This window comes from Desmodus rotundus, chromosome 3 (assembly GCF_022682495.2).
Source record: "Desmodus rotundus isolate HL8 chromosome 3, HLdesRot8A.1, whole genome shotgun sequence".
NCBI lineage: Eukaryota > Metazoa > Chordata > Mammalia > Chiroptera > Phyllostomidae > Desmodus > Desmodus rotundus.
The window spans coordinates 201,480,050-201,506,078 of record NC_071389.1 but is presented as its reverse complement, the minus strand read 5'-3'; the positions used below and the strand labels follow the sequence as shown (position 1 = coordinate 201,506,078).

At 58.6% G+C, this 26,029-nt stretch overlaps 1 protein-coding gene across 2 annotated transcripts; it reads left to right on the top strand.

The window, feature by feature from the left end:
• Positions 1 to 1,548: 1,548 nt before the first annotated feature.
• Positions 1,549 to 24,372, top strand: IL17REL (interleukin 17 receptor E like). 2 transcript variants are annotated; one of them, XM_053919817.1, is made up of 18 exons: positions 1,549 to 1,775; positions 4,627 to 4,654; positions 15,540 to 15,689; positions 15,834 to 15,943; positions 16,087 to 16,201; positions 16,454 to 16,498; positions 16,742 to 16,881; positions 17,111 to 17,182; positions 17,262 to 17,316; positions 17,818 to 17,981; positions 18,050 to 18,094; positions 18,338 to 18,395; positions 18,544 to 18,707; positions 18,930 to 19,004; positions 19,194 to 19,251; positions 19,391 to 19,449; positions 20,001 to 20,167; positions 20,206 to 24,372. In XM_053919817.1, the coding sequence occupies exons 1-17, from the start codon at positions 1,674 to 1,676 to the stop codon at positions 20,145 to 20,147; spliced, it is 1,587 nt and encodes a 528-aa protein (XP_053775792.1). In that variant the 5' UTR covers positions 1,549 to 1,673; the 3' UTR covers positions 20,148 to 20,167; positions 20,206 to 24,372. The 2 variants fall into 2 exon arrangements, with proteins under 2 accessions (XP_053775792.1, XP_053775791.1); XM_053919816.1 differs by having other exon boundaries at positions 19,391 to 19,467.
• Positions 24,373 to 26,029: the final 1,657 nt, after the last annotated feature.

Genomic DNA, 26,029 nt, shown 5'->3' with positions numbered 1-26,029 from the left:
CCGACCCTCAGGCTCCACTGCAGCTGGGCTACTGTGCCCTCAGCTGTCAGTGGGTCGTGAACGCTAGGGAGGCCCGGGGTGGGGGAGCCCCTGCAGACTCCCTGGGCTCAGGCTGGGGTGTTCAGCCTCCCGAGCCCACGCAGGATGGGGATTTCCAAGGAGTGGTCGAGGGCAGTTCTTTGTGGACATTGGGAAGGCCTGGCGCCCCTGGGCCTCAGAGACAAGACAGGGTCCCTGGAGGGGAGGGGCCCACCCGGAGGGGCCCACCCCAGCCCTGCTTTGCCCCCATGAAAGCCATGCGGTTGGCCCCCCATCCCCTGCTGATCACCCCTTGGCTCTGCGATGCCACATTCCAGGAGCAGGCGAGTCACCTGGCAGGGCGGCCATGGAGCGGGCCCGTTAGGGTGCCTCTCGGGCGGCGGGGGCCTCCTCGCTCCAAGGAGACGGTGCTCAGGGAGTACCTGGTGTAGCAGTGACTTTGCCACCCCACATGGAGCCTGCCATCGCCCCCACCCCCGCACCATGGCCACAGGTGAACACTGGGGGTGCCCCCAGACCAGGCGGCGGCGGGGGTGGGGGCGCCAGTTCGGGGGAGGGAGGCCGGGCGGTGGCTCCAGCATCAGGGTGCAGACTGTGGCCCTGAGTGTCATCTGCCGCAGGCCCCATCTCCTGCAGGGGACACTCCATGGAGGGCTCCAGCTGCACTAAAGTTCGCCCCAGGGACCCGCTGGCTGAGGGTGCAGCCCAGGGATGGTGCCACTCTGGGTCTGCTCTCTGCCACCCGTGGGCGGCCCCACTAGGGCTCCAGGCAGGTCCCCAGCTCCCTGGGGCCCAGCACACCTGGGGGCTCCCCAGCTCCACACCCCTGCCCATGTCCCCCCACTCGTGGGACAGTGCCCACCCGGGGAGGGAGGAGACCAAGGGCCCCAGAGCACGTCTGGGGTCTCTGCTTCCCAGAGATGCTGTGAGCCTCTGTCTGGAAACCTCTCCAGGGCCCAGCAGGGTTCCTGAGCAGATGCCAGGCCCAGGCATCACAGGCCGAGGGGCACAGTCCTCTGGGGCGAGGAACAGCAGCCAGAGGGCTCAGCAGAGGTGTGCAGAGAGGGGATGGATGGGGGCACCTGAGACTTGGGGTGCAGTCTCAGGTCCCACTCCAGGGAAGCGCTACCCCGTGGAGCTGGGGGCCAGAGGAGGCATGCTGGGGAGCAGGCGCTCAGCGCAACTCATGCCGCAGAGGGCTGCCCAGCAGGGTCGGGTCACCCCTGTCCCCTTCCATCAGGAGGGGTGCCTGAGAGATGGGGGTGTGGGGCCAGACCCCTGGTCCCTCAGCCCCACAGGCAGCCCTGCTCCAGCTTCTAGCCCCGTGGAGAACCCAGTTACCTGGGGCCTCGGTGACTCAAGGTTCAGGAGTGTCTGGCAGCCAAGAAAGCCCACGGGCATCTGGCCAGAGTCCCCAGGCCATCAGCACGAGCTGGGACAGGCGGGAAGTCGTGGGGCTGTGGTTTCGGCCGGCCCACTTGGGCTTCATTCCACTGGGAGCCACTGAGCAGGAGTGTCAGCTCCTGTTTGCTGCTGGGGCTGGAGGCTGCAGCTGGGAAGGCGGCAGCTGCTGCCACAGAGCGCCCTGCAGGCTCCTCTGACCCCGAGTGCATGTGGCCACTGCCGCCAGGGCCATGCTGCCCGGGCGAGCTGTGGCTCTCCTGTCCCTGACCTGGAGCGCCTACCAGAGCCTGGCCATCCCCCGGATCGCAGAATGTGGCCTCTCCTGCTCCCAGGTGAGCCCCTGCCCCTCCTAAGCTCTCACCTAGATGGGGCCCTGGCGCCTCCACACGTGGGCGCTGGCCCGGCATCGTGAGCACACAAGTAAGAGTGACAGGTGAGGGTGCAGGGGCCCCGGGGGGCAGTGATAGGAGGCCTGGGGATCCCTGCGAGGTGCCCGGCCTGACCCTGCGGCGCTGCTCTGGGAGACGTTTGCTGCCGCACCTGTGACCCGCCTCCCTGACGGAGGAGTCGGGCGGCCCGGGCCCACGCTGCCTCGCCCAGGGCCCTGGCTCCGGAGGTGTCGGGCCTGCGTGCACACCGAGGAGGAAACGCTTCTGGTAACGTGTTCATCCTGGTGTGGGAAGGGCTGCCAGGCAAGGACACGGCTCAGAAGTGGTGGCGTCCCAGGGTTTTTCGGGGCAGAGGAGGGTGACTCGGCCTCACCTGAGGGAGGGTCTCAGCAGCACCGGCTGTGAGAAGTGTGCCCGCGTCCCAGGGAGTGCCCGCAGCACCAAGGCTGCGGCACAGCGGACATGGCCGGGAGGGGTCACGGTGTGGGGGGTGTTCCTGAATTGATCACCTGCTGTGTGCACCACTCAGGTGTGGACCGGGGGGAGCCAGACGCTGCCCTGCCCTCAGGGACTGGTGTTCTAGTTGGAAAAACGCACAGCAAACCTAGACGGAGGGATGGGGATGGCTGAGGAGGCAAGGAGACCAGGGCAGGCTGGCTGGGGGAGGGCTCCCACGAGCCTCTCAGCGGTGGCTGGGCCCCAGGGGAAACTGGGTCCCCCTTCAGGAGGAAGGCAGGTCCGAAGAGCCTGGGAGCGTGTCCAGCAGAGGGCCCAGGACCTCAGTGAAGGACAGGGGTTCACCGTGGCTGGAGCACAGGGCTGCAGAGGCTGGGGGCCGGGCTCAGCTGGGGTGTAGGGCCGGGGCAGTTCCCTCTGGAGCAGAGGGGCTGCTCGGGGCACGCCGCACAGAGGGAGGTGGCAGGAGGGCCCTGGGTGCCCGAGGGCGGGAGAAATGGCAGGTAGCCTTGGAGCCTCAGGGCTGATGGAGGAGCCGTCCAGAGATGGGGGCTGGGCCAGTGCTCAGGAAGGGCCGAGCCTGGGTTTGGAAATGTGGGGTCTGAGAACCCCCTAACGAGGACAAGGGCCTCGGGGTGGAGGTCAGGGTGAGGACACCCCACCCGGGGAAGGGGCTGTCAGGCTGTGGTGGGAGCCCCGCCCCAGGCTATGAGGAGGAGGAAGAATCCTGGAAGTAAAGGGGGCCATTGGGAGGGGGTGAGGGGCTCCCTGCCCACAGGTGGCGGTGGCCTGGCCGCTGGGCTGAGCTGGGGGAGGGTGGGGGAGAAGGGTGCTGGATGCTGGGCAGGCAGCTTGCCACTGAGGGAGAGGCAACAGCAGAGGACTCAGTCCCGTCCAGTCCCAGGACAGCTGTTCTGGGCCCGGCCCCGCTTCCATGAACATGGGGCTGGGGGCAGGGAGAGACGGCAGGGTGCCTATGGGGTGAGCGGGGAGGGAAGGGGCCTTGGGCTTTGAGGGGCCACCAGGGGCCGCCCTGCCCCCCAGCTCCACTGGGCTGTCCTGCCGCAGAGCCCAGGATGCTGGGTCCCTCCTCCCTTCAGCTGGATGGACCCCAGGCCCCACCTTAGAGACTGTGCCTCAGGAACTTCCCCACAGACACAGCCCCCTCCCCTGCATGGGCTGGGAAGCCCCGGCAAACCCAACGGAAACCCCCAGCAACTTCTGCATTTCTGCCCTGCCCGTCACAGGGCCCAGGGCTTGGGGCCCACCCTTGCCCCTTTCCCTGGACGCCAGGGCTTCCGGGCAGCACAGCCCACAGGTGCTCTCTGGCCTTGATTTTGCCTCTGCTGGTCCCACTTTCTGTGTCCCCAAGGGCACTGTAAGGTCAGCTACCAGACCACCTCCACCTGCCCTCCCCAGCCCCTGCTCAGTCACATTCTGAAGGGGGCAGCAGGTGGGTGGGCAGCCGGGTGGGACCGAGGCAGCAGGTCCAGTCTGTGGTCCTCTGATCTCAGCAGGAGACAGAGGAGGGGCACGCGGCCTGTCCCCAGGGAGACGTTATGTGGGTCAGAGACCAGGACGGTGGCAGTGGGGTGGGAATCAAAAGCCAGGGAGACTTTGAGACGCGGAACAGAAAACGGACATCCGGGGAGAAGGGGGGAAACTCCACGTCAGCCTGGGGGGTAGCCAATAGGGGGTAGCCAATAGCAAGGCGCCAACACCACACCGTCGTGGGTGAGAGATGATGTCAGGGACGCGGGGTCAACTCCCTTGAAACCTAACGCTCTTCTGAAGTGAGAGCTTGATTAGGAAGGGGGCGAGGGGGGAGATGAGACCAGCAGGGTGCCTGCTCCCCAAGTCCAAGGAACCGAAGCAGACCCCGCTTTTATTCCTCCGTCCTTCCTCCTGTGCCACCAGCAGCAAGCCCGGGGTCTCCACCTTGAGCTGCGCCCCCCCCCTCCACCCACTGTCCCAGATTCCTGGGGTCCCCAGAGGGTCAGCCCCCCAAGGAAGGGACAGAGGCCGCCACTGCTGTGGCTTTGCCTCTGCTGTCACTGCACCGTCCGACACCCAGGGCGGCACCTGCCCTGCTGCTTGGGAGCGTGGCCTGGGACAGTGGGGCCTGGAGGTCACAGGTCCCATCGCACTGTTTGCTGAGTGACCCTGTGGGCGGGACCTCAGGCTGGGCTTTCACAGGGCCAGTGTCCCCAGATATAGAGGGGAAGGAACCAAGGGCTGTGACACCCCATGCCCCCAGTGGAGCTCGGGCGGAGGGCCACACCCAGGCCACCTCTGGAGGAGGGACTGACCCTTCACCCTCTCTCTGTTTTGTCTCCAGGGCTTCACGTGCAAGAGCCGCGGGAACCGTGAGTACAGTCCGGGTGGAGGGGACAAGCTGTCCTCCCCTGGCCCTGTGTCCTCCCGGGGGGGCAGGTCTGCCCACAGCGAGGGCCTCCCGCCTGCCCCCAGCCTGCATCATGGGGCGTGCTGGGTGGGAGGCCACACATCCCATGCAGCTTTACATCCCCGCCGGCGTCTGCTAGCGTGGTCCTACGCCAACGACACTTCCTCTTCTCGAACTTCTCGGTGTTGAAATGACAGCCCGCTCAAAATAGCTTTACTGTCGTGGCCAACACCGCGCACATCTACCAAAAGGCACATCCGTGATGTGGAACATATAAGGGGGAAAGTCAAAATAAATCTCACTCCAAAGCCCCTGCATGGAAAAAAAATACGATTTATATTAGGGAAACACTGTTCGGACATTTTTGTAGGCGGATGTAACAGGCAAAGCAGATACGAATATTTGACAAAAATAAAATGACGTTATGCCATTTAAAATAAGCATTTTCTGTAATTTTCCTGGAGTTTAATAGGAAAAATAAACTGAAGAAACGGGCAGCGTGCTCTTTGGGTTCTGTGTGCGCCCGTCCTGTCACCTGCAGTAACGAGGTTTCACTTCCTCCCTCCCGTCCACGTGGGTTCTGCGTCTTCTCGCCGGAGCTCTGCCACCTGGACCTCCAGAGCTGTGTCGAGTAAGAGGGACTCCCCTGGAAAACCACTAGAATGGATAAACAAACTCCGTAAAGTGGCAGGATGCAAAGTAAATACTCAGAGATCAGCCGTATTTTATATGCCGATAATGAATGATCAGAAAGGGAAACTAAGAGAACAGTCCCATCCACAAGTACGTCAAGAAAGTGAAATACCTAGGACTAAATTTAACCAGAGATGGAAAAGACCTGTACTCAGAAAACTGTAAGACTCTGAAGAAAGAAACCGAAGAAGATACAAATACATGGAAGCACATACTGTGTTCAGGGACAGGAAGAATGAGCATCATTAAAATGTCCACACCACCCTAAGCAATCTATAGATTCACTGCAAGTCCTATTAGATTCCAGTGTTGTATTTCACAGAACTAGAACAAATATTTCAAACACTTAAATGGAAGCACAAAAGGCCACCGCGATCCCGAGAAAGAAGAACAAAGTTGGAGGAATCACGCTACCTAGTAGCAAACCACACCGCAGGGCCTCAGTAACAGACACATAGCTCAATGGAACAGAATAGAGAGCCCAGAAAAAACCCATGCCTTTATAGACAATTAATATTTGACAAAGGAGGCAAAAACACACAATGGGGTAAAGACAGGCTATTCAACAAATGGTGTTGGGAAAATTGGACAGATACATGCAAAAAAAAAAAAATGAAACTAGACCACCTTCTTACCCACACACAAGAATTAAAATCAAAAAGGGTTAAAGACTTAAATGTACAACTCCAAACCATAAAAACCCTAGAAGAAAACAGGCGGTAAAATCTCAGACATTTCTTGTGGCAATATTTTTCTAATACATTGCCTCAGGCAAGGAAAACAAAAGAAAAATAAACAAACGGGACTATACCAAACTAAACAGCCTCTGCACAGCCAAGGAAACCATGAATGAAGAGATAAGACAACCCATGGGATGGGAGAACATATTCACCAATGATACGTCTGCTAAGGGGTTAAGATTTAAAATTTATAAAACATTTAGAAAACCCAACAGCAAAAAAAACAAAAAACCAAACAAAAAAACCGAAAAACAATCCAATTTACAAAGTGGGCAAAAGGACTTGAACAGACACTTGTGTAACAGGACATACAGAAGGCCACAGGCACATAAAAAATGCTCGGTGGCAGCAGTCACCAGAGATGCAAATTAAAACCACAGTGAGCTGCCACCTCACACCTGTCAGAATGGCCGTCATCAATAAATCAACAAACAGCAAGCGCTGGCGAGGCTGTGGAGAAAGGGGACCCTCGTGCACTGTCGAGAGGAATGCAGACTGGCGCAGCCACTGTGGGAAACAGAGTAGAGTTTCTTCCAAAAACTAAAAATGGATCTGCCTTTTCACCCAGTGGTCCCACTTCTGGAAATATATCCAAAGAAACCCCAAACACTACTGTGAAAGCACAGAAGCACCCCTGTGTCCACAGCAGGGTTATTTACAGTTGTCGAGCTACGGAAGCAGCTCGGTGTCCATGAGTAGACGAGTGGGTAGAACAACTATGGGGCAGGAATTTACACCATGGAATGCTACTCGGCTGTAGAAAAGAAGGCGATTTTACCTATTGCGACAACATGGATGGGCCCGGGAAGTCACTGTGCTAAGTGAAAGAAGCCCGTCAGAGAGAGACAAACGCCGTATGAGCCCATTCACGTGTTTAACCTAATGGACTAAACAAACACGAAGGTGGAAACAGGCTCACAGACACGGAGAACAGACTGGCACGGCCGGGCGGGGATGGGGCTGAGCAAAGCGTCACAGACACAGACACGTGCGGTCACAGAGGAAGAGCGGGGAGGGGAGGTGGACGAGGGTGAAGGGGGATAAATGGTGGCAGAAGGAGACTTGACCTTGGAGGGTGAGCACGACATGCAGGTGGTGCATGATAGGGTTGTACCCCCAAACCTGTGTACTTGTATTAGCCAATGTCACCCCAATACACCCAATAAAAATTAAAAATAAACGGCCAAAGTTTAATTAGCTTCTTCACCTGAAGAGATACTGGGACCTCAAGAGTCCCTCCAAGGTTAAGAAGGGAGTGGAACAGGTTGACAAGTGGCCCCCGGGGTGGGGGGCGACCCCTCTGAGCCACACTCGGGGACCTGGGCCTGTGAGCAGCAGGCCAGAGGCTCTGGGCATCGCCTGGTGTCAGCACTCCGCTGGGGCCTCGCCCAGCTCTCCCCGGGGCTGCATCCAGGTGGAGCGGCCCGTGGGGAACTTTCAGTCGGTCCCGTGTCCCCAGGCACAGCCACCGCCGCGCCCTTACCCGGCTTTTATTGGCTCTGAAATCGGGCTGACGGGGTCCTCAAGGCATCCCCGGTTGGTCAGCGTGTCCTCTGCTGTTTGGTTATCTGCCTTTGGCCCCTTGTTTTACTGAGTCTGGTCCTTCTGGTGTCTTGGCCTCGGGGGTGCCCGGCAACGCCCTTCTTTCCTTCCCTCCGTCAAGTTTTCTTCTCTCCCATTCTTTGTCCTTTGCATTGTGTTCATTTCTCCCTCCCACCTCCTTCCCTTCATTCTTATGTTAATCGTCTGTCCTGCGTTTGTGACACTCTTTCTGCCTCAGTCACACTTGGCAGGGCATACAGACCCCCAAGCACTCACGCGCCCTCAGCCTGTCGGACTCTGCTGGACATGGGACTGCTAAGCGGCAGACCCAGCCAGGCCACATGGCCTCCATCTGGGCCACTTCCTGGCTCTCTGCTCCCTGCTCCCTTGTCCAGGACAGGCTGAGGGCAGTGTGGCCGGGCATCCCTGAGTCCTCAGATGCCAACAGTGCACGAGACAGTGAAGCAAGGGACTCATTCCCAGCGTCCCAGCATGAGGCATGTGCAGCAGGGGGCGTGGTGCAGGGGACCCAGACAGACAAGCTGCGGGAGACCCCATCCTGTGGCTGGAGGGAGCGCCCCATTCCCAGTCCCAGGAGCCCCTCCTGAGACTCCAACAGAGGAGCCTGGAGTGGAGCCTGGCTGAGCAGCACGACAGCAGAGGCGACAAAAACAGAGGTTCAGATGGACACAGACCCGGGAAGGAGCTGGAAACCGAGGACGGAATCCACCCAGTTTGCAAACGGAACAGAAGAGGGCGCTCTGTGAAGGCAGCAAAGCAGCTGGAACTCTGCCTCCGCCACGGCTCAGGGAAACTGTGTTCACACACACACACACACACACACACGCACACACACACACACGCACGCACGCACGGTTTGGCCAGAAAGCTCGTTCGGTTTTTTCCGTAAGCTGGCTCTAGGAGCACTTAGTTGTCTTTAGCTTCATTTGAAACAATTTTGTTAGATTGTATTGTGACAGCTGTCACATCAGCGTGCATGCAAACATCCGAATTGGTGAATTTTTGTGTAACCATTTTAATATTGAAGATGGAAGAAAATACGCAACATTTCCAGCATGTTACGCTTTATTGCTTTAAGAAAGGTAGAAGAGCAACTGAAACGCTCGGAAGGGTTTGTGTCGTGTGTGGAGAAGGTGCCCTGAGTGAGCAAATGTGTCAGAAGTGGTTTGCGAAGTTTCGTGCTGGAGATTTCTCGCCGTTGAAGTCGATAGTGATCAAATCGAGACAGTAATTGAGAACAATCGACGTTCTACCGCATGGGAGAGAGCCGACACACTCAGAATCAGTAAAGTTATTGGTGAAAATGAAAATATGCCTTTTATTTTACAGAAAAAAACACACTCTTTGGCCAATGCAATACAAGCAATGGAATAGAGGCAGGGACCAGTTCCCCACGAACAACGACAGTGAAGAAGGGGTTAAGGAGCAGAGAAACAATGAACAGACTAATGGCCAGGCAATGGAGGGCACCAGCAAGGCATGCTAAAAAACAGACAGACAAAATGCCCCAAACTGTAACATTCTACCTCCAAATGGTTTCACATACTCAAGAAAACGATGCCGGACGTTAAAGAATATATGAACAAAAATCAGAAATATTTAAAAATGAGGTGATGACATGCAGAATCAGAAATGAAGAGAAAAAAACATTTTAGAAATGGAGACCCTGTTAGAGGAACAGAGAGAGAGGGGTGGACAGACCCGATATCGAATGCCTTAAAAAAAGAGGAAGGTGAAACGGTGGAAGTTATTGAAAAATCAAAAAAGAAAGAGAAAAAGAAAAGAGAGATTAAAATGACACATGAAAAGGGGTAAGGTTTGCAGACAGGTAAAGATGTAGAGAAACAGGCGACATCCGAGGAAGAGAGGGAAGGCACGGGACAAACACCAGGAGGCGCTGTCTGAGGTGTGAGAATGTGTTGTCTTGAACCCCGTTGTTGAGAGAGCGAACCATGCACCCCAGAATGTGGACCCTGAGCACCCAACACCCAAACAGTCTAGTGGAATCACTGGGTGTACAGAGAAAAAGAAAGGGGCGTCTAGGCAGAAAAGCACACAGTTAAAAGTGGAAAGAAAATTATATTGTATCGGACTTTTCAACAGCAACATTTTATGCTTGTAAAAAAGGGACAACGAAGCTCTGACGCTCGCCCAGCAAAGCAGAGGGTGATGACATTGTCGTCCCCAGACTCGCCAGGAGCCCAGGCGGTGGTTCCTCCAGCCTCGTGACTGGCCGTAGCTCGTGCCTGTCACTGGTGCTGGAGGGCTCTGTGGGGCTGCATCTCTGCTGCCTGACCAGAGATGATCCTCTCTGCTGGGTTCCCCTCTTGTCGTCTGTCCGCTCAACGCCCTTGAGGAACCATTCTCGGGGTCCCCAAGGCCGGGGGCAGGAGCCTCCCCCAGCTGAGTGCACCTTTGCTGCTGAGTGGTTCCCAGGAGTAGCTAGCGGTGGTCAGGCCCGGTTCTAATTCCGTCCCAGATCTCGGATCTCCCTGGAGGTGCAACAGGGCTGGCTGGCCACCAGAGCCAGACCCAGAGGGGCCCCGCTCTCCAGGAAGCCCTCTGCCCTGTGCTGCCTCCCACCCTCCCCCAGGGCGGCCCTGGGCCTCGTGGTGCAGGGGACACCCCGCTTCCTGTGGCTGCCCCTCCAGCCCCTCTCAGCTGTTGGCCTGATGATCCTGATTCTTTTCCCAGCTCTCACAAGTTTTTACGTTTTCTTGCATGCGCGTGAGTTTTTCTCCAGCATCGCCCGTGGTTTTTAGCAGCAGAATTGGCCCAAGAGGCCTGGGCTGCCATCCTGTGGGAAATGAAACCCCAGCCCGGGGTTTTTAAACACTCAGCAGGTGGTCCTCCTCCTCCTCCTCCTCCTCCTCTGTCAGTTCCGTCTGCCTTCACCAGCGGTCCCGCCAGAATGGCCCAGGGCCCCTCCGGACCCACCTGTCCTTTGAGCCCCCATTTCTCTCGACCTCTGACAGAGTCTGGGCACGTGGGCTCCCCACGGCTTCTGGGTGGGCGGTTATTTCCACGACGGGGCGCCTCTCCTCGCCTCTGTGCGTGCCCTCCCCGCTTTGCCAGCTTACTTCGGGGCAGAGCCTGTCCTTCTCCTATGTTTTGTTCTAAAACAGCAACTCTGCATCCACTGTACTTAACTCCACAGGTGAGCCATCATCCCCGCCTCACCTGGGCCTTTCTCTTCCACTGTTCTCCTTTTTTAAAACAACACATTTTGGTTTGCATTGTTTCCTCGGTTGGCTGGAACAGGTCTTCATTTTTTTTTTCCCCCAGAAAAGCTCAAAAGATGCACACTTCCCCTTTCCTGCAGACCAGGGAGTTCCCGCACACGCGGCAGACAACCTGCATGGGGAGGGGACTTGACTGGACACTTGCCCCCATAGGATGCTGCCCACCAAGCCCAGGGATGGCCCTCCAGCACAAGGAGGCATCGGGCGTGGGCACAGAGCCCTCCTCCCCACCCTCCCCCACCCACGTGACCTGGCTGGCCCACCTGGCTTTACCACAAAGCCTGCGGCCAGCCAGGGGCTCGGCTGCCTCCTTCAGGTGGCCTCTCCTCCGATTCTGGCCACTGTCCTTGGTGTCCTTCTAGAAGGCTCTGAAGAGTCCACCAGATACCAGACATAAGTTACGTTAGGTCCTGGCCAACGGCGGGCCACGCCAGGTGCAGGTGACTGTTTAATTTAGAACTTCTGTTGGCTGGAGGAGGGTTTATCACTGACACCGGTGCGAACTGCCAGCGCGTGGGGGTGACAGAAGACTTACTTGTTGGTTTTATCGTCCTTAAGTTGCCAAAGGTCTGGTGGGGAGAGGCGGAGGGAGCCTGGGTCCCACGCCCCTCCTGGCCTCTCCCTCCGGCCCCCGAGGAACCGAGGGCGCACTGATGACCAGACCCTCAGGGATTCGATGACAGCTGCGCCCTGGGTATTGAAGGCTTCTGGGGTTTTTGCTGTTGTTTTATTGTTCTATTTTTCCCCATTTCTGACTGTGTTAAACTGACTCGGGGGAAACCCCCACCAAGGGGCCGCCACAGCTGGGGGGAATTTGGAGACTTGCTGCCTCCTTCCACCCGCACACGTCAGGGAGCAGGAAGTGGCCTTTGCAGCCTTGTTGACACAGGGCTGACGCGGAACAGGTCAAACATTCAGTCTGCGAAGGCTGACGTGTGTGCACACCTGTGAGACTCCGCCCGGGTGCGGAGAGTGGGTTTTTCCATCCCCCGGGGCTCCCCGTGCCCCTCCCCACCCCCAGCCTCAGAGGTGGATGGGGTCGTGCAGCCTGTATTCTTGTCTCTCGGCGTAATCACCTTGGGACTCATCAAACTCCTGCGCCCTCATCTTCGGTTTTCTGGAAGAGCATGTGTGGAACTCACAAATGCTCTCATTGGCTCTTCCGTTCCTACCTCACTGGTTGCTACCCGGATCTTCATCATCCCTTCCTTCTGGTTGTTCTGGCCTTCACCCCCCCATCCCCCAGTTTGCGATATAATTGACTTATAAAGATGTCGTATTGGTTTCAGGTGTGTGTTTACTCTTCTTTCTCTGACGCCTTATGGTGGAAGCTGAGGTCACTCACTGGAACCTTTTTTTTAAGAATGTTTTGATTTATCGATTTTAGAGAGAGAAACATCAATTTGTTTTTCCATTCATGTATGCATTTATTGGTTGATTCTTGTGTGTGCCCCGACCAGGGATCAAACCGCCACCTTGGCATTTTGGGACGATGCTCCAACCAACTGAGCTACCCGGCCAGGCCGGGTCTTTGTTCTCTAATGCCGGAGTTTAGTGCTGCAAATACCCCCCGAATACCACTTTAGCAACATCCACCGTTTTTATATGTTGTCTTCTCATTTTCCCTCAGTTTAAAGTAGTTTGTAATTTTTGTTTTCGTGTTTTTCTTTGGCCTATGGGTGTTTAGAAGTGTCGATTAGTTTCCAAATGTTTGGAGATTTTCCAGAAATATTTTATTAATGTCTAATTTGATTACAGTTTTGTCAAGGAAGATGGTTTGCATGATCTGAATTCTTGTAAATTTATGGAGACTGTTTCATGGGCCAGAATGTAGTTCATCTTGAAAAGTGTTCCGTGTGCCTTGAAGAGCAGATTCCACTTCTGCTGGTGTGGCTCAGTGGGTTGAGCGCCAGCCTGCGAAATGAAGGGTGGCTGGTTGATTCCCAGTCAGGGCACGTGCCTGGATTTCGGGCCACGTCCCCAGTAGGGGGCGTGTGAGAGGCAACCACACACTGCTGTTTCTCTCTCCTCTCTCCTTTCCCCTCTCTCTAAAAGAAATATAAATAAAACCTTTTAAAAAATAGCTTTAAAAAATTTTTAAAAAAATGGATTCTGTGGCCACTGGGATGTGTGTTCTGTAAGGTCAGCGGAGTCGGGTGTTGAGTGTGTGGCACAGACTGCCCTAGTTTTCTCCTGAGTCTCTGTCTTCTACTGGTCCTGTCAGCCGCGGAGGGGAGTCTCGAACCCTCCCACTGCAGCCGTGAGCTGGTCCGCGCGCCGGGAAGCCCTGCCGCTGCGTGCACGGACGTGCAGGAATGTCACGTCTTCTGGGGAAGGGCTCCCTGAGTTCCGGGGACATGCCTGTCTTTGGTAATGTTCTTTGCCAAGAAAACTGTGTTTCCTGGAATTAACCCCTTCAGCTTGTCTGAAATTAGTATTAGCATCCATGCCTTTTTTCATTCTCACCCTATTACTTTTAACCCATCTGTGTCTTTATATTTAAAGGGCATCTCTCATAGGCAGCACGTGGCCGGGTCTCCGAAAATGCTTGTCTGGTATTTGCACATTCACATGTCACGTGACCGGATATGGGTGGGGTTAGATTTACCGTCTCGTTGTTTGCTTGTTTGCTCCATCTCTTCCTCACTCGCTGCTGTTTCTGCCTCCTCCTGGATTGATTGAGTGCTTTTATGTGTGCGTGATTCCACTACGTCTCCTTTGTTGATTGATTAGGTCAAACCCCTGTTTTGTTATTTTAGGGGTTGCTTTGGGGTTTACACATTCATCTTTAACTCGTTATACTCTCCCTTCCTGGCATAACGGGGAGCTTCACACACAGCGGCAGCTTCCCGTCTCGGGCACCAGTGCTGCTGGGCCCACACCGGTCCGCCACACGTGTGCTGACTCTGTGGGACAGTATCATTATCTCATTTAAACTATTGACTCTTGGGCAGATTTAAGTGATAAGGAAATGGCTTGTATATTTACCCACGTGGCCACCCTTTCTGGTGTTCTTTATTTCTTTGATATGTTTTCCCTCTGGTATCATTTTCCTTCCTGCCCAAAAGACTTTAACTTTTTTTGTAGTTTGGGTCTGCTCATGAGGGAATCTTCCATCTTTTGTATGCTAAAGGGGTCTTTCTTTGCCCTTCATTTCGAAAGAGAGGTTCCCGTGGTACAGAGTTCCAGGCTGGCAGGGCTGTCTTTCTCTGCGATAGAGGATTTCTCCGGGCCCCTCACCTGCATTGCTTCCTCGTCTCCGTTCCTCTGTGCCCAACGGGTCTCCTTCCTTCTGGTGGCTTCCACAATTGTCTCTTTATCAGTGGCTTCGAGAAAACGGATTGTGGTGTGCCTGGCTGTAATTTTCTTTGTATTTCTTGTACTGAGCACCCAGCGAGCCTCTCGGATCTGTGAGTTCAGAGTTTTCAAGTTTGAACAATTTGTGCCATTTCTTCGAGTGTTCTTTTCAGTTCCCCCATCTTTTCTGGAACTCACTCCACACACAGCTGATGGGCTTTCTGTTATTACGTCCCCGCGGTTGTCACATCATCATCTCTTTCTGTTTACTTTGGATAATTCTATTGCTACGGCAACTTCCCCAATCTTTCCTCTTTTGGTCAGTGTCTAATCTGCTATTAATTCTGTCTGATTAGTAGTTTTCATCTCCAGAAGTTGGATTTGGGTTTTTTAAAAAATGTCTCCCATGTCTATAATTAACATTTTGAACATATGAGTACAGTTATAATGATTGTTTTAATGTTCTTGTCTACTAATTCTAATATCTGTGTTGGTGTCTACTAATTCTAATATCTGTGTCGGTTTTGAAAAATTGATTTTTCTTCTCATTTTGGGTTGTGTTTTCCATGATTCCTTGCAAGGATTATAATTTTTTATTGAATTTTAACCTGTTGTGTGGGGGGTATATTTTTATTCCTACAAATACTCTTGAGCCTTTCCTGGAATACAGTTAAGTCACTTGGACACAGCTTGATGTTTTGGGGGTCTGGCTCTTTAAGATCTGTTGGGCGGGACCAGAGCAGGCTCTGGTCTAATCTGAGGCCAATCTCGCCCCTCACTGAGGCGGGGCTCCTGGTTACTGTCCTGGTTCCTGTCCCCAGGGCCCGTCTGGCCTGGCTGGGAGCAGGGCCTCCTCGGGCCCTGTGTGGTGCAGGGCACTGTCCCCTCGGGTCCCTGAGGGTCCCCTGACTCAGGGAGGGCCCTCACAGGCCCACGCCCCTCCATGCTCTGCTGAAGATTCAGCAGCTGGGATGTTCTCCAGAGTTCCTCCCCACCCTTCTCTCGTCTCTCCTGCTCTGTCCTGCTGACTCTGGCCACTTCAGCCTGCCCAGACTGTTGGCCCCATTTCTGCAGCCCAGTGCAGCCTGCCTCACTGACCTGGGCCCCACTCCTGGCGCTGACGGACAGCGTGAGCGTGGCTTGGGGGTCGGCCACCCCTCACTGGGGCACTGGTTCCCTGACTGCACTGGGAAGGGCGTGAGGACCCTCCCCAGCGGGGAAGCCCCATGCTCTCCCCACTGGCCCACCCACCACGAAGCTTCCCCGGCTGTCAGGAAGCCCCATGGCATTCGCCCTCCTTCTCCCTCCCCAGGGAACATATTGAACAGCTTCTGCCGGCCACTCCCCGCGTCCATGGCCCCATCAGTCCTGGGCGCCCTGACACTCTCCACCGCTATGAAGTGCGCCCCCCAGGGTGGCTGCTCCCTGCTGCTGCATGTGCGTGCCTCCCTCACGCTGCATGGTGAGAGGGGTGGCACCCAGGAAGTGGGCGGTGGGTTCGGAGCTCCTCTGACGCCCACGTCAGACCCTGCTGGGTGCACTTCCCAGAGAGGAGGGGAGGAAGGGATCTCACTGGTCTGACGAGCCGCTGGCCCTCCTCCACCAGAGAGCCTGCGGGGCCTGGAGGCCTGCTCCATGAGCCTGGACAGCCAGGAGACACATTGCCGCAGCGTGCGGGTCTCCCGGGCCTCTCGCCAGCAGCAGGAGCGGCAGCAGGTGAGGCCAGGGTCTGACCCGGACCTGCCAGTCCAGCCCCAAGCCTTTGCGGGGCAGCAGCTTCCAGATCCTGGGCTCCAGCTGTGCCAGGTGGAGCCAGTGGAGTCCCCAGGTCCCCCTGGCTCACACTTGTCCCCGCCCAGCTCCAGGTGCGCTTCGATTGCTTTGAGGTGAGCGTGGCCCAGAGCCTCTACGTCACCCTGAGGACTGTCCCCCACTTCTGTGGGGTCCAGCTGGAGCAGCAGTACCACGTGAAAGGTGAGAGCCCAGGGGACCGGCCTGGGCACAGCTGCCCTCTGGCTTCAAGGGATTGGTGAGGGGTGGGACTCATCCAGGGTAGGGGCAGGGAGCCAGCTGGGCAGCTCCCAGCAAGATCATCTGGCTTAATTTGGGGTCTCTGCCTCCCTGGAGAGGAGGGACTTCCGGAAACCACACAACAGAGGCTCGGCTAGGGGGATGGCCCCTGGGGGCAGAGCCGGCTGGGTCCACCATGGTGCCTGTCATTTGCAGACTGCGGGGACCAGGACGTGGGGAGGAACGTGCCAGACTGCTTTGGTGAGCCTTCTCCTCAGGTGGGGCCACACCTACCTGGGCAGACCCTCAGGGTGTTATGGGGACCACAGCCCTGCCACCGGGCTCTTCTTCCCATCCTGCTTAGGAAATCAAGATGGGTCCTCAGGTGAAAGACCCCCAAATGCCAGGGTCTAGCACAGGTCACCACCTCGGGGCTCTCAGGACAGGCAGAACCCTGCGTCTGGTACCTCTGGTCCCAGCGTGACCCCCCTTGCCACCCTGCAGCCAGGAAGCTATCCTACCAGGTGGACCGCAGCCGCAAGGTCGTTCTGGTACAGGTGCCGGAGGCCCCCGGGGGCCCCGACTACTACGTGCGACTCTGCCTCAAGTGGATCACCTGCGAGGACGTGGGTGCACTAGTTCGGGTGAGCCCCAGCCCAGCCTCCACGTCGGGCTCACCACCTGGGCTCAGACCACGCCCCCAGGCTCCTGCCGGAGCCCTACCCAAGCCCTGCCCACTGCTCCACCCTCCAAGGCCATGCCCACCACCCAAAGCCACGCCCCACAGCCTGCTTTTGGGCCCGCCCACTCCGGCTGGTCCCTGTACTGCCCACTGGACCCCAGCTCCTTAGCGCTGGGTTCCATCCGCTGCAGGTGACAGCGAACAGCGTCTCCCGGATGGTCTCTCTGCCCTACAGCCAGGAGCTGCCCTGCCTGTGCCTAGAGGTGAGTGAGGGGGTGGCCTCGGCTACAGGAGGGGACAAAGGGCCAGACAGCCCCGGCCTGACCCTAGCCCCTCCCACAGAGCTGGTCTGCGACCCTAGATGCAGTGCGGACCCAGACCTGCCCTTTTGAAAATGGCAAGTGCCCTGTGGTGCCAAGGGGTGGGGCAGAGGGAGGAGAGAAGGGTGGGATACGGGTGGCTCGGGAGTACCCAGCTGGGTGGCGGCCAGCCTGGCCCAGGGGAAGGGCCTCAGCCCCGGGCTGGCTCTGGATGGCACGTAGTCAGAGGCGCCTGCTGGAGGAGCTCCTCAAGGTAGCGGACACTGCAAGTGTGCGTGTGCGTGCACGTGCGTGTGCTGCATGTGCACGCAGCACCTGCCGCGGCCTGGCTCCCCTGGAAGAACCAAGTCTTGTCGAGAGGGGCTCCTGAGCATGCATGAGGGATCCTTGCCCTCTGCTCATGACGCCGCACACACAAGTACACGGACTCGGGCTGGGCCAGAGCCCTACCAGAGAGCCGCCGCTGAGTCGCTGGCCCTGGCGCATGTGTCTTGCTGGTGCCGGTCCTGGGGCTCACTGGCCCCAGAGGTAGCACCCAGCTGACTCGAGCCCCTGGGGAGGGGGGCGGGTCCCTGCAGACACAGAGGCGCTGTGGGAGGCCATCCACTACCACCCAGGGAGCCAGGCGCTGAGCTGGGAGCCCGCCTGTCCGGTGAGCGGCCACGTGAGCCTGTGCTGGCGCCCGGACCCAGGGGCCCAGTGCCAGGAGCTGAAGCACTCAGCCCGGCCTGCACGTGGCAGGGTGAGTGGCTGCCAGGCAGGGGTGGGGGTGAGCCCCTCCAGCCCGGCCCTGACCTGCACCCCCCTCAGGTGCAGTACTCACTCGTGGACACCCAGCCCCAGCTCTGCCTCAAGGTGAGTAGCCTGCGGCCAGTGACACGCACTAGGAGAGCTTGCTGAGGGGGCTAGGAGGCAGGTGGAAGGGTCCCACACCCCACATGCCTTGCTCAGCCTGCTGTCTGGCCTCCCAGCAGCCCCTCTGACCCCCTCCTGGCCTGACAGTGGGTGGAGCTAAGGGCTGGGGAGGGGGCCCCAGGGGGCCCTGCAGCAGCCCCCAGCTGCACAATCCGCTGTGCCCTGTCCCTCGCCTCTCTGCAGTTCTCCACCAACCAGGGCTTCTGGGTGAGCTGCCCTTTCCAACAGCCAGGATTCCCAGGTGAGCGGCCCTGGGGCCCAACAAGGCCAGCTCTGGTCTTCACAGTGTGGACGCAACAAATAATGGGGCAGGACGACAGGGGGCTGGGGCAGGGGAGGGCGGGATGGGGGTGGGCGGTGAGCTGCACCTCACCCCTCAATCCCCACAGCCTGGAAGATGACCGTCCAGCCAGCACCCTCGCAGACCCACCTCCGCGTCATCTTCTTCTCGCCCAGCCCCGCCCGCTTCCAGGTGCGCCTGTGCCACCGAAGGAAGATGTGGCCCCTTGCCTGCCATCGAACACTCCAGGCCACCACCCTCTCTCCAGCCTCGGTGAGCCAGGGGGGTGGGCACCACCCTGGGGAAGGCGGCTGACCCCTGTCGGTCCTCTCTCTGTCCGCCACCAGGCCAGGACCTGCCCCCAGAGGCCACCTGTGCAGAGCGTGCTTGGAGGGCGGAGGCCCGAGCTCCACGCACACACGTGTGCATGAGGGACAGGGACGTGGGGCAGCCTGTCTGCCCCTCACTGGCCATAACCCACTCCTCCCCCCACAGGCTAACCTCACCGCAGACCTCGTCTTCGTGGACGTTCCCAGGGCTGAGGCCTGTGGGCCTGACACCTGCATCCAGGTGCGCAAACCCTCACTCTCTCCCAGACCTCAGCTTCCCCCTGTTGTCAGCAACTGGGGAGCTCCCGCCTCCCCAAGGCTGCCCCTGGGCCCCTTCAGCCCAGCAGCCTCCCAGGCCGACCCCCTGGGGACTCAGCGGGGTGGTGACAAGAGCCGCAGGCCACGCTGAACAAGCTGCCCGTGTCTGCAGGGCCGCAGGACCGACATGCAGTTTTCGGGCCCCCAGCAGCTGTGTGCCCTGCAGTGTGGTGAGTGCAGGAGCCGGCCTCGGCGGGGGGTGGGGGGGGCCCTGGGGAGTGGGGTGCAGGCCTGGCCCTGTGCGGGTGTCACTGCCTTCTCTTCAGAGTGTCCAACACCCTCACCAGGGCTCTGCTTCCTCCCGTCCAGGAGCTTGGGATGTCCTTGGGCCCAGACTCCTGGGACCTCAGGCTGGGCGGAATACAGAGGTAACCTTGCCGTCTCAGGTATGGCTGCTGGTGACCCCACTTTGGGGCCCAGGAGGCCCTGGGGCGTGAACAGGCTGTAGGCGCCCCCACCTGCAAGCTCTCCTGGCTGCTGAGTGGGGACCAGAGCAGGGACCCCGGAGGCAGGAGGGCCAGGAGGTGGCCAGCCTGGGGGATGGGCGGGGGGTGACTCAGAACAGCCTTGAGCCCACCTGAGTCACAGCAATTCCAGGGCAGCCCTAAGCCTGCTCCCCTGCACCCCAAGAAATGCCCCAGGGCCTGCCGAGCATCCCTCAGACCTTCATCCTTCGCTCCCTCTACCCCCTAGCAGAGCTTTTTGGCCAAGTCCGGGTCCCCTTCCCCAGCAAAGTCACCTCTAGCCGATGACCGGACACCCCAGGACAGGGGCTCCTGGCCCGGGGGGGCCACCCTGGTGACAGGACAAGTGCCTGCGACCCCCTCTCCTCCTCCCTCACAGTGGGGGGGCGGGATGGGGAGTGTGCCCCGGAGTTGGTCCTTGGCTGACTGAGCCAGCCCTGCACTTCTCTCCCCAGCTGCCACCCCGAGGACAGCTGGCTGAAGTCAGTGTCTCATCAAGAACAAGCAAGTGCCGGGGCTGGACTGCTGGGTGCAGTGGCGACCAGCTCGCACCTGGGCACCCCAACCTTGATGGAGAGGGCCAGGCTCAGAGTGTGGGGTGACCCCAGGCCGCGGGGCCCAGGCCCAGAGTGTGGGGTGACCCCAGGCCGCGGGGCCCAGGCCCCTTCCAGCCCCGGGAGGTCTGCAGCTCCGTGGGGCCCCTGCAGCTGGGCTGGGCTCTTTGACTCCAACAAAGGGCCCTCAGCCCCTTCCTGACACCCCTGGGTGGGCAACAGAATGACTGGAGGGCGGCCCCTTCCTCAGATGACCTGGCCCCTGACCTGCCCTGTCTTGACTTGGTCCAGGCTCCCTCTGGACACCCTGTGGTCACAGCCAGCATCCCCGCTGTACTGCTAATGGAAGTTTCCCCAGGTGCTGGCGTGCAGGGTGTGACCCCGGCCTTTCCATAGCTGACCAGCCCCGGTGACCCAGGCCCATCTCCAGCTCCTGCCCAGAGCACCCTGATGCCAGCAGAGGCGGCCCCCTGTGGCCCGGGCTGGGCCTTCACGTGGCCCCCACCTGGCACACAAGCACCCAGCTCCTTCCACTGTCCCTCCAAGCACCCTGCCCCAGCGCCCCCAGAGGTCAGGCCGCTCAGAGGCCACTCCCCAAGCCCCGCCCAGCCAGCACAGTGAGGGCTAGATGTGCCGTTCAAAGGCACGTCAGACCCTTCGAGGGCCGCGGTGTGCCGTTGGTGCTGGACGACCAGCGAGGGGCCCTTGGCCCTGCAGCCCAGCTTCTGTGCCCCGGGCCCTCCGGGTCCGCCCTCACAAGGACCCCGGATGCTGAGTTGCCACCAGGAGCCTGGGCATCGTCTCCACCCGATGGAGGTGCACAGAGACACAGGCACCTACGCCTGGCCCTGGACGGTCAGCCGTGCTGCCCTCTGCCTGTGCACTGCTGACTGTGGTCCGGGTTCCGCTGTCCCTCCTTCCGCGGGTCCTGCGGACCAGGGGTGGGCAAAGCCAGTGTGCCCCTCTGCCCAGTGAACACCTGTCCACCTGGCTTGCCTCTTAAGGACAGAGACCAAGTCTGCAGGGCAGGGTAGCCCCTTGGGGCAAGTGGGAGGAGGGTTGCAGGTGCACCTGCCAGATGGGCCCAGGCCATGGAGTGAGGGCGGGGCCGTGGGCCTGATGCAGCCTGCCAGCCCCCACCACGTGCAAGACCCCAGACTGCGCCCAGGACACCGCAGTGCAGGGGTGCCTGCATGTCCCCAGCCGCCCGCCTGGGAGAACGGTGCTGATGGCCTCGGGCCATCACCTGTTGGAAGGGCGGTAAGGGAGGCGGGAGGGTCACAGATTAACCGGCGAGGTGAGTCTTTGGACACTTGTGCCCCATTCATCCATTCCCTGAGCAGGCACTCAGCACCCACCGGGTGCCACACTGACCCAGCAGCAGGAACAGAAGGCATGGCAAAGGTCGCGCCCCCTGCAGCTGTGACCATGCCGGGGTCTGTCGTGCTCTGAGGGTCTCCTAGTCGGGACTCTCAGCCCTAAAGCCCAAGCCGACGGGACCTCGGTCACCCTACCTGGAGCTGACCTGTGCGTGGGAAGACAGGCCACAGACAGGCTAAATATGTACATTCCGAGGGGTGCCCAGTTGTCGGGATGGGGGCTGGGGAAGCAAACAGGAAGTGCGGGTGGGGGGACTCCGGGTGGAAAAGGGCTGTCCAGCAACCCGTAAAAACAGACACTGCAGAGGTGCGGGGCATGGGCTGCCTGGCTCTACGAGGACCTGGCAGGTGGGGCCTCGTGCGGGCGGCGACCCGGCAGGAAGGCAGGACGGCGGGAGGGCGGAGCTCCGTGGGATGAGCTGGGGTGCAGCGGCAGGAGCTGGCGGTTGGCGTGGTGAGGTGGACCTGCCTATCAGACTTTCACTCAGTCACTCATTCATTCGTTCACTCGCCAACTCCTTTTGTAGTGCCTGCCCTACACCCAGTCCCTGCAGGAGCAGAGCAGACGCGGGTCCAAGCCTGAGGCCAGAGAGGGAGGTGGAAACAGGGCGGTAAAAAAGGGCTGTTCAGAAAGGAAAGGGAGAGCAGGGAGAGGAAGGGATGGCGGTGGGGCAGTGAGCGGACACCGCTGGGACGCCCGCCGCCCACCCAGCGGGTCCTCTCCGCAAAGGCTCGGAAGAAACAATGACTGAGCACCAGGCAAGTGCAGAGGCAGACCTTGCACCCTGCACCCGAGCCAGGGTGGTCCAGCCCACGCTGGGCACGATCTCAGGAGGAAGAGCCTGTCCTCACGGGCACCTGACGGAGAGCCCACTTCGAGTGACCGTCACATAGCCACTGCTGCTGTCCTTGGTGATGGCATGGGATGACTTCTTCCATTCCGTTACTGGCTTGGCCAAAATGTTTGTGTGGTTTTTGTGTGTACGATGGTTCTCGCAACACTTAGTTCCCTCTAATGTCATTTGAAACAATTTCGTTACATTGCAGTGTGACAGCACGCACTTAAAAAAACTTATCAAAATTGGTTAATTTTTGTGTAGCCACTGTAATGTTGAAGATGGAAGAAAATAAGCAACATTTTCAGCATATTATACTTTATTATTTCAAGAAAGGAGAAAACACAACTGAAATGCGGTAAAAAGATTTGTGCAGTGTATGGAGAAGGTGCCGTAACTGAGGGAACATGTCAAAAGTGTTTTGTGAAGTTTCGTGCTGGAGATTTCTCACTGGATGATGCTCCACGGTCGTGTAGACGAGTTGAAGTTGATAGCAATGAAATCAAAACACTAACTGAGCTCTGGCTGCTATGGCTCCGTGGATTGAGTGCTGGCCTGCAAACCAAAGGGTCGCTGGTTCGATTCCCAGTCAGGGCACATGCCTGGGTTGTGGGTCAAGTCCCCAGTAGGGGGTGCACAAGAGGGAATCACACATTAATGTTTCCCTCACTTCCTCCCTTCCCCTCTCTCTAAAAATAAATCTTAAAAAAAAAAGACATTAATTGAGAACAACCAGCATTATACCATGTGGGAGATAGCCATCATACTCAAAATATCCACATCAATGTTATTAGTGAAAATGAAAAATGTGTCTTTTATCATGACAAAATCCATATGGACTCTCTGGCCATCCCGATACTTAAACCCTGCTGTGCCTTTGTGTCTACGATGAGTCTCTTCTACGCAGAGTGAATGCAGACCCACCTCTGCCGTCTCACCGGAGAGTTCTCCTCCGCTTTCCGGGCAGTGATTACTGAAAGGAGGGGGCACCCGTCTACCACTCAGTCATTTGTTTCCGTGTCTTACATGGGTTTGTCCCTCAGGTCCTCCGTCACTGCCTCTGTTGGGACTTAGCTGATTTTTTGAGTGTACCATTTTGATTTCCTACTTCTTTCCTTTCTGGTCTATTTTCCCAGCGGTTTTCTGGAGAGTTACAATGAAAATCTTGAACTTGTAACAGCCTCGCTTCAATCATTCCAGCTCAGTTTCAGCGTGCACAAACAGTCTGCCCCTACTTGTGTGGCTCCCTCCCCATCGCTGTCACAGGCGAATCTCTTTATACCGTGTGCCCGCTAACAGATTTACAATGGCCATTTCATGGATTTGCCAGTTAAATCGCACAGAAGAGAAGAGTCATTACAAACGAAAACTCCAATAACCCCAGCTTCGTATTTTCAGAAGCGACAGGGTGGGGTCCTGGCAGGAGGGCAGGCATGAAGGCCAAGGGAAGAGCGCTGAGAGCTGAGAAAGTGACCGTCCCCTGCACCGTCAGCTGGTTTCTGGCCAGGTGAAAAGACCATCTCCGTGAAGAAAGGGCAGTCTTTCGACAGACGGGCTGGGAAACGGGATGTGCGCATGCAGAAGAAGGAGGCTGGACCCTCCTCCCAGTGCCCACCGGCAGAGGAGTGGGCGCACAGACTTCGGTGCAGCCCTAGGCCGGACCACCACCCAGCCGCAGACAGGGATGAGGTGCTGACGGATGCCACACCGCAGGCCAGCCCTGAGAACAGGGTGGAAGGCTGCCCTGGGTCCCATCCCACCTTCGAGCCTTCGAGAGCAGGCCGCCTGGGGTGGGGGCATGTGAAGTGCCTTGGAGCCCAGCCGGAGGGAAGGCGGGAGATGCTGTTTCGTGGTGCACTGCTGCTGTTTGGGATGGAAAGTTCTGGAAACAGTGGCGACCACTGCACGACCTTGCAAATGCACTTAATGTCTCCGAATTCTACACTAAAATGGTTAAAATGGACAGTTTTGTCTTATGGATATTCCACCACAATAAAAATTCTTTGAAGAGGACCTGACAGCACCCCGTGTTGCTCACAGGCCATCCCGTGCTCACCTGGTAACTGGGCGTGGCCGCTGCGTGCTCTCCTTCCCTTTAGTCAAAGGAAACTTTGAGAATCTTCATCTCTGTGACTTGGCAGGTAGTCACACCTCGGCGCCCCGCATCCGAGGTACAGCAGCACGGAGACAGGGAGAGGCGGCGCTCCTTCCTCGTCCGCATTTCAGGCAGGCTGCTCGGGTTCTACTTGAGAAAAACGTGCCTGGGGTGTAAGACCGTCAGGAAAGGGGCTTCCTGAGCTCTTCAAAAGGTTTGCATCATCTCAAAGGGACAGAAAGAGTTGGCAAGTTTCTACAGAGAATGTTCTAGGAAAAGGGAGGGGGTCTCTTTCCACGTTGGCACCTGAGAAAGTTCAAATGCAGCCCTATAACACCTACAGGCCTGGGGCGCGCCGCCAGGGTCCGGGGAGAGCGAAGCGACCCGCGGCGGAGAGGCAGGGGGCGCCTGGAGCCATGGAAAAGTCGGCTTTCACCCGCAGTGAAGCGGGGTGCTTGGAAGGGGCCATGTGACCCTGAGGGCGGTGAGAACAGGGGTGCGGGTGGCGGGTGAGAGCAGGGAGAGCTGAGCACGTGGGACGCCGCAGCAGCGGGCTGGGCGGCGGCTGCGGGGGCGGCGAGGGCGGTTAGACAAGGCTGCGTTTGTCGATGGAGCCCACGGGATGTCCTGGTGGAGGGGCGCGGAGTTGGGGAGAGGAGCCCGGGATGGCGTGCGCGTTGGATCGAGCCCCCGGGGGCCCGCAGGTGGCGAAGGCGGGAGGGGCGCGCGCGGCGGGGCGCCTGGTCTCCAGCCTCTTCATTTGCGTTTGACGTCGAGTGGAGGGGCCGCCGAGCTGTGGCGCAGAGCCAGCGTGGGCACCGTGGGCACGAGCCGAGGACGGAGGCGGGGGAGCTGAAGGGGGAGGGAGGAGGGCACCGCCGGGCGGGACGCGCGGCTGCAGGTGGGACCCGGCGTTGACCAGATGAGCTCTGTGGAGCGACCTGCGTGGAGAAGGCCTGAGGAGGGAGGGGACAGAAGTGGGGCGCGCGGACACTTGCCTTTAGCTGAGAAGGGACAAAAAACGGGCGGAAGCTCCGGGTGGTGCTGGCTGCAGGGGCCTGGCGGCGCGTGCCCGGCGCGTGGCTGCGGCTGCGGGCTGCGCTCTGCCGGGAGCGGTGTCTCTGGGAGGCGGGTCCCGGCGCCGCAGCGAGGGTGGGGCCCAGCACCCTGCGCCCACCCGCCTGCCCCCACCTCCCACCCCCAACCCGGTCGCCTGTCCCCTGCCCCCGGCCCCCCGCCCGCGCCCTCCCGCACTCAGCGCTTTGCATCTGACAGTCTTGGATCAGCTCAGCTCCAGTTAGATCTTATTTTAGTGCTCGTTTTAACTCGCTGCCTGTCGCTTGAGACGGTGGATGTTTTCTCAAACTCTGCGTTGTGTACACTTACACGTAGTTTTCTGCGCTGCGCCTACGTGAGAGGCTGCGGGCTGCGGGGTTGGGGCGCGGTCCGTGAGCTGTGGAGGGGGCACGGCGGCCGCCGGCTGTGAGAAACGGTCACGGGAACGTGGGTCGGGGCACGTGGGCTGTGGCGGATGACCGCTGGAAGGACTCAGGCATTTGGGGAGCAGCTGCTCAGCCTGCGAAATCCGCGTCACTTGGCGCCTTGGGTGGGCGTCCACCT